The 10,279-nt window shown below is 38.4% G+C and overlaps 1 protein-coding gene across 2 annotated transcripts in view; it reads left to right on the forward strand.

Annotated features, from left to right (window-relative positions):
• ZBTB37 (zinc finger and BTB domain containing 37) overlaps positions 1-5,610 on the forward strand; it is a 12,934-nt gene extending 7,324 nt beyond the window's left edge. The window contains exon 5 of one of the 2 annotated variants that reach the window (XM_007471604.1): positions 4,624-5,610. In XM_007471604.1, coding sequence (XP_007471666.1) covers positions 4,624-5,112 — 489 coding nt within the window. In that variant the 3' untranslated portion in view covers positions 5,113-5,610. The remainder of the gene's footprint in view (positions 1-4,623) is intronic. The other variant, XM_007471605.1, reaches the window with a different exon arrangement.
• The last annotated feature ends 4,669 nt before the right edge of the window (positions 5,611-10,279 follow it).

The raw sequence follows: 10,279 nt of genomic DNA on the forward strand, positions 1-10,279 counted from the left end.
GCTATGCAGGCCTCTCACTGTTGTGGCCTCTCCTGTTGTGGAGCACAGGCTCTGGACGCACAGGCTCAGCGGCCATGGCTCACGGGCCCAGCCGCTCCACGGCATGTGGGACCTTCCCGGACCAGGGCACAAACCTGTGTCCCCTGCATCGGCAGGCGGACTCTCAACCACTGCGCCACCAGGGAAGCCCTATTGCAATTTTATTGCGATAATTTTTAGGTGAAATTGATCATAATGTGTGAGTTTTCTGATTATGGTTCATGACATAACTAAAATACATTCACTTTCTGTTTGTGGATAGTACTGCTATGACATTGTTAGGCAGTTTTTTTTAGGGAATAGGTATCCTCAAGATTATGAATAATATTGTAAATTTTTGTAATGTTTAATAATAGCTAACATTTATTGAGCTACATTAAGCACTTTCATTCAATGCTCATAGCAACCTATAAGGTAGATGCTAATTATATTCGTTTTACAGATGAAGAAACTGATGCACAGAGTAGTTAAATAACTTGCTTAAAGTCGAACAATAAGTAGGATGCAGGTTTGAACCCAGGTTCCAGCACCCTTAATTTCTGTAAAGTATAACATCAGGCATTCAGGGATATCTCAAGGTATTATTATCATATTTGATTCCCATGAGAATCCAATGGAATTGGCAAAACATATTCTAACTATTTTATGGATGGGGAAACTAAACCTCAGAGAAGTTATTCTATGCTCTGCCCATGGTCACCCAGGACCTTGTAGTGGGATAATCCCTCATTATTATTATTTATTTTTTGGCTGTGTTGGGTCATCGTCGCTGCGCGCAGGCTCTCTCTAGCTGTGGCGAGTGGGGGCTACTCTTCCTTGTGGTGTACAGGCTTCTCATTTCGGTGGCTTCTCTTTGCGGAGCACAGGCTCTAGGCGCACGGGCTTCAGGAGTTGCAGCACACAGGCTTAGTAGTTGTGGTTTGCAGGCTCTAGAGCGCAGGCTCAATAGTTGTGGTGCAAGGGTTTAGTTGCTCCACAGCATGTAGGATCTTTCCGGACCAGGGATTGAACCCATGTCCCCTGTATTAGCTGGTAGATTCTTAACCACTGCACCACCAGGGAGGTCCCAATTCCTCATTCTTTATGTAAGTTCAGTTTTGATTATCCAGGGAATTGGAGCAGAAAGAAATGTTATATGAAATAAATCAGAAATCATCTAAAGCCTTACCATTCAATGCTTGACCTCATACTGCTTCCCAAACCTGCTGAGAACCACCTCTATTCTGTTGGAAATACTGAAGAGCATTGTTAGCTAACATGTGAAAGGAGACAACACACATCTTTAGATACTCAAGAAAAGGGTATAAGATTATTTGGTAATTAGACTCATTTTTCTCCAGTTAATCCAGAGTCAACTTTTACATATTCTCCTCTTTGCATTGTACTTTATCTCTGCTACACGTATGGAATTTTCTCCTATATATTTAAAATGCTTATATAGGGACTTCCCTAGAGGTCCAGTGGTTAAGGCTTTGTGCTTCCAATGCAGGGGGCACGGGTTCCATCCCTGGTCAGGGAACTAAGATCCCACATGCTGTGCGGCCAAAAAATAAATAAATTTTAAAAATGCTTATATATATTTGTGTGTGTGTGTGTGTGTGTGGTTTTTGGTTTTTTTTTTTTTGCCACGCTGCACATCACGTAGGATCTTAGTTCCCTTACCAGGGCTTGAACCCATGCCCCCTGCAGTGGAAGCGCAGAATCTTAACCACTGGACCACCAGGGAAGCCCCTATATATATATTTTTGTGTGTGTGTATGTGTATATAAGCTTTTTACTCAAAACATTATACATAAAACATATATGTGCTATATACATCCACGCACACAAGGACTTTAGAAGTCAGCAGGCTAAATAAATCAGAAATTTATGAATGGTGATATTTTAATATAGAATTTTGAATGCAAAGGATTTAAAATTCAAGATTTTTAAATTATTCATTCAAAGGAATATATTGTTCCCTCTCCCTCCCAGCTTTCAGATAGGAGGAAACCATGTTTATTTCATATGTTAAATATTTTGACTATTTAGATTGTTTATGTTCAGATTAAGTAAAACAAAATTAAGGTCTTAGCTAATTGATATTAAGGAATTACTGTGGTTTTTTTAGGTGCGATAGTGGTATTTTGATTACATTAAGAAAAAAGAATCCTCATCTCTTAGAAATGCATACTAGAATATTTATGTATGAAATTATGTCTGGGATTTTCTTCAAAAATACGGGCTTCCCTGGTGGCGCAGTGCTTGAGAGTCCGCCTGCCGATGCAGGAGACGCAGGTTCGTGCCCCGTATCGGGAAGATCCCACATGCCGCGGAGCGGCTGGGCCCGTGAGCCATGGCCACTGAGCCTGCGCGTCCGGAGCCTGTGCTCCGCAAATAATAATAATAATAATAATAATAATAATAATATGAAAAAGGAGAGAAGTAGGTGAGGGTAAAGAAAAAACAAAATTGTTCATGTGTTGATAATTGTTGGGTGATGAGGAGTCAACACACTGTTGTGTCTAAAACTTAATAAAAAGTTTTAAACTGTATATCATTTTCCCTTCATTAAAAAAATTAAATCAGAAAAAGAAAGCATTTATTTTGCAATAATGTAAAGGGTTAGTAATCTAAGTAACAATAGCAGAGTTTTAATGCTCCTTTTATAATAATTGCTTTTTTTATGTCTTGAGTAATTTTATTTCAATGCAATAAATTTAACTTAGTGGGGAGATACTTTATAAACTAAGAGAAATTGGAAAAATAATGTATAACTCACAGATTATTCTCTTTATTTATTTTCGGCTGCATTGGGTCTTCGTTGCTGCATGCAGGCTTTCTTTAGTTGCGTCAAGTGGAGGCTACTCTTTGTTGCAGTGCGCGGGCTTCTCATTGCGGTGGCTTCTCTTGTTGTGAGCACGGGCTCTAGGCGTGCAGGCTTCAAGAGTTGCGGTGTGCGGGCTCTAGAGCGCAGGCTCAGTAGTTGTGGCTCGTGGGCTCTAGAGCACAGTAGTTGTGCACAGGCTTAGTTGCTCTGCGACATGTAGGATCTTCCTGGACCAGGGCTCGAACCTGTGTCCCCTGCATTGGCAGGCGGATTCTTAACCACTGTGCCACCAGGGAAGCCCTCTCTTTACTTTTAATAATCTGTTAAATCAAACCACTACAAATAATAAGTATGTAAAATTAGATGATAATACTTCTGTGCAGTGTATTTTAAGGACACTTACCTTTACTATAAACAGTTTGAAAAATGAATTAGCAACAGCATTAGGAATATGTATTTCTCCTACTTATCTTTGTTTTGTCTGCTTTTTGTTCAGAAGTTTCATCTTTTTGTTCAGAGGGCAAAATCAGAAACCAAGTCATTTTTTTTTTTTTGGTGACTTTTTTTTTTAATACTTATTTACTTATTTATTTATTTTGGTTGTGCCAGGTCTTAGTTTCAGCTCCAGAGCTCCTTAGCTGTGGCTTGGCGGCTCCTTAGTTGCAGCAGGCTGGCTCCTTAGTTGTGGCATGCAAACTCTTACTTGCAGCATGTGTGTTGGATGTAGTTCCCTGACCAGGGATTGAACCCGGGCCCCCTGCATTGGGAGCGCGGAGTCTTATCCATGGCGCCAGCAGGGAGGTCCCAGAAACCAAGTCTTGTACTTCTTTCTCTGTGGCACCTGTCATTGTATTTGGTGGACAACAGTCACTCAGTAAATACTTACTGAGTATCAAATTGTGAAGAGGTTATAGGAGGGAATAACCAAGTTAGTAAGTTCATATCTCAGCCTAGTTTCCTTTCCCAGCTCTTTTGCCAGTTTTCTCGGAGGTCAGTTAAACTTTTATTAGTCTTTAGAATGAAGAAAATATGTTGGTGTGGTACTAAAATATTTTGGGGTAAAAAGGAATATTGTCACCTACAAATTATATACATTTTTATAAAGCTAGTTACTGTTGGGTTAAATTTTAGTATTAATGATAATGCCATAAATATGATTTATAATGTGCTTGCCATAATGTATCCTGTACTATCAGATATAGTAGCCATTAGCCATGTCACATGTGGCTATTTAAATTTAAATTTTAGTTAACTGAAAGCAATTAAAATGAAAAATTCAGTTCCTCGGTCACACTAGCATATTACACATGCTTAATAGCCACATGTGCCTGGTGGCAACTGTATTAGGTGGTGCGGATTATCAAGTATTTCCATCATCACAGAAAGTTCTGTTGGACCAACATTGCCTAAGTACCTACCTGATTGTCTAGACTATAATTGCAAATTAGAGTCCAAATGGATGGTATTAGTGGGCTTAGATTCTCCTATCACCATAAATTAAACATTCAGCAGGGGTTTAATAAGCATGCAGTTTTTCAGCAAGAAAGTAACTCAGCTGTCCTGTTCTTTTATGGTAATGGAATAGAGTGGCCTCGATTTTTTTTTTTTAATTTCTATCTTAACATCTTTACTTTTTCATAGTAATTAATTTCCTATTTGGCTCGCTACAAAAAATAAGCATATAGCTTAGTAACAGAGGTAAAAATAGATTTGATGTCTTTTACTATATATACGTAATAATATATATTCTTTCTTATTGTCCTCACCTGGTACAGGTAGAAGAGTCAGCAATGATGGGAGTAAGTGGCTATGTGGAGTATCTCCGAGAGCAGGAAGTATCTGAGCGGTGGTTCCGGTATAACCCCCGTCTCACCTGTATCTACTGCGCCAAATCTTTCAACCAGAAGGGGAGCCTGGACCGCCACATGCGCCTGCACATGGGGATTACACCATTCGTCTGCCGCATGTGTGGCAAGAAATATACCCGGAAAGATCAGCTGGAGTATCACATCCGCAAGCACACAGGCAACAAGCCCTTTCACTGTCATGTTTGTGGCAAAAGTTTCCCCTTCCAGGCCATCTTGAATCAGCACTTTCGCAAAAACCACCCTGGCTGTATACCCCTGGAGGGGCCTCATAGCATCTCCCCTGAAACAACTGTCACATCTCGGGGACAAGCCGAGGAAGAGTCACCTTCACAAGAAGAGACAGTTGCTTCTGGGGAAACTGCCCAGGGCTCTGTGTCCACTACTGGGCCAGATTGAAACAGCGAGGAGTTGGGGCAGACCCTCTTCCCCTTTGGGCCGTAAGTAACCAGCATCACGGCCATGGGCTGGTACTTAGATTCACAAAATGCCACAACACCAGATCAGATGTTAGCAAGATGTTGTATCAGCAACATACACAAAAGCACTAGAGGCTCTTCCGCTCTCTCTTCCCACCTCACACTTTGGAAAATAATCAAGCAAATCAACTTTCTAATTCAGGGATCAACAGCCTTGGTTTGTTAACTTTATAAAAAAAAAAATTTTTTTAACAAAACAATGATAAATGATCATTTATCTACCAGTCATGTTTGAACACTGTACTTTGGTCCATATCACCCTGGTGGCTGTAATTGCCCAGATCTGAAAAATGAAGCAGGAGCCTTGGTCATCTGAACCAGCCAGCCACAAGAGAGAAGGAAGTAATCATGATGGTGATGATGAGAGGGAATTTCTCTTCTTCCTTCCCTGCCAGAACATGCAGTTTCTTATCTCAAGAAGGAAAAAAAAAAAAAAAAAAAGAATCCCGGGGGTTCTTTTTGTTTTGAAAGGTTAGATTAATCTTTGCCCTGACAAGGTGTCTGATACTTTGCCTGATTGTTTCATGTATGCAGCCATCTTGGAGCAGTATTCTAATGGGCAGCATCACCTGAAGCACTTTAGGCACCTGGAAGTGAAATGAGCAGTGAAGTGTTTGCAATAGGTAGTTCTGCATTTGGGGGCCTGGGTGTTGTGTTGAGGAAGGGGGGAGCAGGGAAGGAAGTGTTTTTGTTCTGCAGTTATCGAACAGCACAGAGCCAGCCGTACTGCAACTTCCTGATTGGTATTTGTAAGCCATGGTGCTTATATATCTTCAGGTGTTAGGAAATGGCTCTAGTCCAGATGAATTAACGCGTAAGGCTGACTACCAAAGTTTCATCCAGTCTCTTCGGCTCCTAGCTTCACATAACAGCAATATTATGCATCAAAAATGTCACTTTACAGTGAAATGAGCCTGGATTGTATTTTTAAATCCACAGGTCTCCATATTTGATAACTTTTATATGACATTTTAAACACATTTTTTCCGCAATATTGTGGTTGTAGAAATTCAACATTATGCTTCTTACTGCAACTACAGTTCCATTTCCTTCTACATATGTGATAGTTTATATTTTCAGTCCAATAGAAGAACCTCACTAAATCCATGTCTTGCGTCTGCAAACTTAGTAATTCGTAAACCAACCATCAGCAAATTGCTGGTGACTCCAAGAGCTTTGCTTTTTAATAATACACTACAGGGCATTTACCAGAAAACATCATGCACAATCATGTTGCAATAAATTGATCAAGGGATCGATTTTGATCAGGTTTGGTTACTTAATCATTCCTAAGATTTTTAAAACTTCAAGGGACCTTTTTGGTAATTCTGGGTATTTCTGAGATTCTTAATCCAGCACTGAGAGTCAGAAAGAATTTACCAAACACGTAGAGCTTTAGATGCCCTGTCTTGCGTGCAGCTAATGAAGGAGGATTATTAAGGGATGCAGGCAAGTAGATGCTTACAAGTTACAGTGCAAATAGAAAAGAGAAAAATCTCTACCTTCTCTTAATTGATCACTAATTTTTTACAGAGTATTTAAATATGTAGTGGTTTAAGAAATTGTTTTGGTGCAGGGGCATAGATGATTGTAAAAGAGATTTGGGAGAGGGGCTGATCATGCCTGAACTGGTGGTGAGCCATTTGTCAGAACGTTAGTAGTGTGCTCCCTTCCTGAGACTGCTTTGGGTATGTGAAAAAGTGGGTAGGAAAGAATGGCGTTGCTTTGATGATAGGAAGTTAGAATGCAAAGGGTAGTTCTTAAGCAGTCTGAGACCTGTACATACATACACAGATGCACCATATCACTAATGAACAGTTATTTTTTTCTTCTGGGAAAACAATGCATCTTTTAATAGGAATGCAATAATGCTACCGTTTGATTAGAGCCTACCCTTAAACATTATGTTGAAGCCGTATTTTGTCTTCAGAAGACATAGACTATGGCATTCTCCTCTTTAGATGGGCAACGGCATGATAGGGTGAAAACTGTTGCCTAGGGCTGTCTTAGGGACCAACTATGCTCTGTGGCATAGAAAAAGTAGAGTTGAAATCAGACTGAAATCTTTAAGGAAACATTTCAGCTGGTAATCAAGGCTTTCAGTGGACAGATTTTGCCATTACTAAATAGGTGAGAGGTACAGAATATGCTGCTTTAGATGGAGCTTTTAAGCCTACCAAAAAATTGTTAAGTCCATCCTACTTTTCAGAAGTATTATGCTGGAAAGTTCTTTATTGCTTTGTTAGTTTCTTAGATGTTATTTGAGAAAATAGAGCTATTTAAACTATTACCAAATTGTAAAAGTGAGGTGCAGTAATTTCTGTAAAGAGAAACTTTGCAGCATTTGTCAGTACTCCATCCAGGGTTAGCAACAAACATTTTAAATGAAGTAGGGACTGTCTGATAGATGTGGAAATGCTCTGAGTGTTTGATGGGTTCCCCCTCCCTTTTTATTCACTGCTAATAGGGTTTTGCTCTATCTGTACTGTGAATAGAGTGCTTCTCGGTCATCTAGGACCACATCAGCACAGTCGTGTTTGCTGGTTCTCTCCTCTTAACTGGCCTAGGGCAGAGCCATGAAATTCATGAAAATTCAAGCCAGCCTAACTTTTAAACAAATTTAAGTTTCTGAAAGCAGTTTCCCCATTTTAGTTAGAAGAGATATTACTCTAAATAACTATCCAAGATTCTTATCCAGGTTCACTGTGACATTGACCTAGTTCTTAGCTAACATCACTGTAGGGTCATAGGAGTTAGTAGTGTTCTGTCTACCTTAATGAATAGCTATATAGGTGTGTGCACAGAGGATACCTCTCTTAAGGATGTACTAAATGGACTTTAGCTAATGCTGAAAACTCATTACCAAATTTTAACTTGCACGTGTCACCTTGTGAAGGGAACAGCATTAGCAGTGAGAGCTAAATCATCATTAAGTACTTTAATGCCATGAAATAGCAAACACTGGGACTGTTTTCATTTATTGAGTAGCACTTAATAGCAAAGGAGCTACCCAATATTCTCAGCAAAAGAAGAGATGACAATATATTAATCTGCTTTCATTCTAAGAGGTACCTTTTATTCTCTCTCAGAACTCTGATACCAGTTTAAAATATGGCATTGGCATGAACAGTAATACTGTACTTAGGCAGAAGGCTCTTTCTAATGATTTGTTCTCTCTTTACTCAGAACCATATTTACCTCTGAACTGAGTTGAATTTTACTTTATGTGAGTTGCAGACTACCCCCAAGCTATCCGTTATACTAGAGGGTCAAATCTAATCTTGAATGTGTAAAAATAAATTCGTTCCTGAAGGATAAAAATTGGAAAAGGGAGATAGCAGTTAAGGGAAGTTTTCTTGTTGTTATTTTTTGGGTTTTTTTTTAATGTTTCCAGTTCCCTCTACATCATTGAAACAGGGTTTTCCAAAGATGGCATGACAATAGAAATAAACCATTTTCCTACTAACTTCATAGTTGAAATCAGGCCTTGGTTGGAAGTGGTTTTATGGAAGAGTGAAATAGTGAACTTCATCCTTAATAGCTGAATAGTCTTTAGTCAAGAAATAACTTTTGAAAAGTTTTAGCTGTTACTTAACACTAATTTTGTTTTAACTGGTAAAAATGACATTTTATTTGACTGGAAGATCTAATTTAAAGAAATGAAAGCAATGGGTAATGGAAAGGAAATTGTACAAAGATAAAAGTCTTCTTAGTCATAGTGGAAAGGCATTTAATCAGGAAGGAGTTGGAATCTTGGAAGTTTTTATTTTTTCAGCTGCAACAGATGTGATTTTTTTTCTGTTCCTCAAATGTTCTCCTTATCTGTATACTTACTCATTCAGTATTTTGGTTGCTGAGATTTAGAGAAGGGACAACTAGCAATTAAACCAGGTAAATCCCTTAATTTGAGAGGATGCCCCTTAGCAAAGTATATCTCTAGGATTTAGTAATTAGATAAAGGTTCAGCAAACCATAACCCCCAGGCCAAATCCTGAGGTCACCTGTACTGTAAAGAAAGTGATAGTGGAATAGATCCACACCTATTGTTTTGGTATTGTTTATGGCTACTTTCTGCAATAGTGGCAAAGTTGAGTACTTTGACAGAGACCACATGGCCTGCAAAGCTTGAAAACAAAAGTTTGCCAAGTCCAGAATTAAGATTTGAAACAATTACACCACTGCCTCTCAATTTGTCACTCTTGCCATTTTGCCTTTATAATAATAGCTTGGTTGAGGTTTTAAATTCATACTGCCATATATGCATCAGTTTCTTGAAAGAGGTTGCCATCTTTTTCTAGATCCTTGGCTCATTTGTGCTCCTTCTTGAATTCCATTGCTTTAAAGCATTTAGAGTAGGCCTTATGATTTGTCCTTGCCTTAAAGCTGCATTAAAGTTTAGAATGGTAATTACAGATTTAAGAAAGTAATTTTTAAAAATAATTCCCATGCATAATAATGTAGGGTTAAATGAATACCATGTTTACATAAAGTACTGTAAGAAAAGTAATGTTTTTATAAGTGTTTTGCCATTTCTCTAAGTTAACATGATGATGATGGCAAGAATGAAGTTATTCCCACTAGTATTAAAATTTAATTTCTGTTATGAATAAGTGGTTTGATTCTTATCCAAAGTACTGTTTTTCTAGATTAGAAACCTCTACCCATTTCCTTTACTATAAATCTTCATTTCCTCAAGTAAACTCACTCTGTTCCATGTGGAATAGTAAAAAGCCAAAATCTTCCTTTTTTTAAGTCAGTGTTTTAAAACATAATGAAACATCTGAAGATTTAAAGTTCTTTTTAGACCTACCTTCCAGTTTCTGTTATTGTTTGTAATTCTTCTAAATCTGTAATGGGCCATTATGTATTTGATTTGTGAATGTTCATTCTTACTGTTCAAATAGCTTATTTATGCCAGATGTGGAAAAAATGGAAAATGTTAGGATGATAATAAACAGAATTCCTTGCAAGAGGAGAATATAATTGCTCCCCATTTGGAAACAATACATGGACTTCTGAGGTAAATTTAGCTGGGCAAAGTGTTCTAGGCCATGCTGATACAATACAGTGGATTTGATTCTTACTTT

This window comes from Lipotes vexillifer, unplaced genomic scaffold, assembly GCF_000442215.2.
Source record: "Lipotes vexillifer unplaced genomic scaffold, Lipotes_vexillifer_v1.1 scaffold821, whole genome shotgun sequence".
Classification (NCBI taxonomy): domain Eukaryota; kingdom Metazoa; phylum Chordata; class Mammalia; order Artiodactyla; family Lipotidae; genus Lipotes; species Lipotes vexillifer.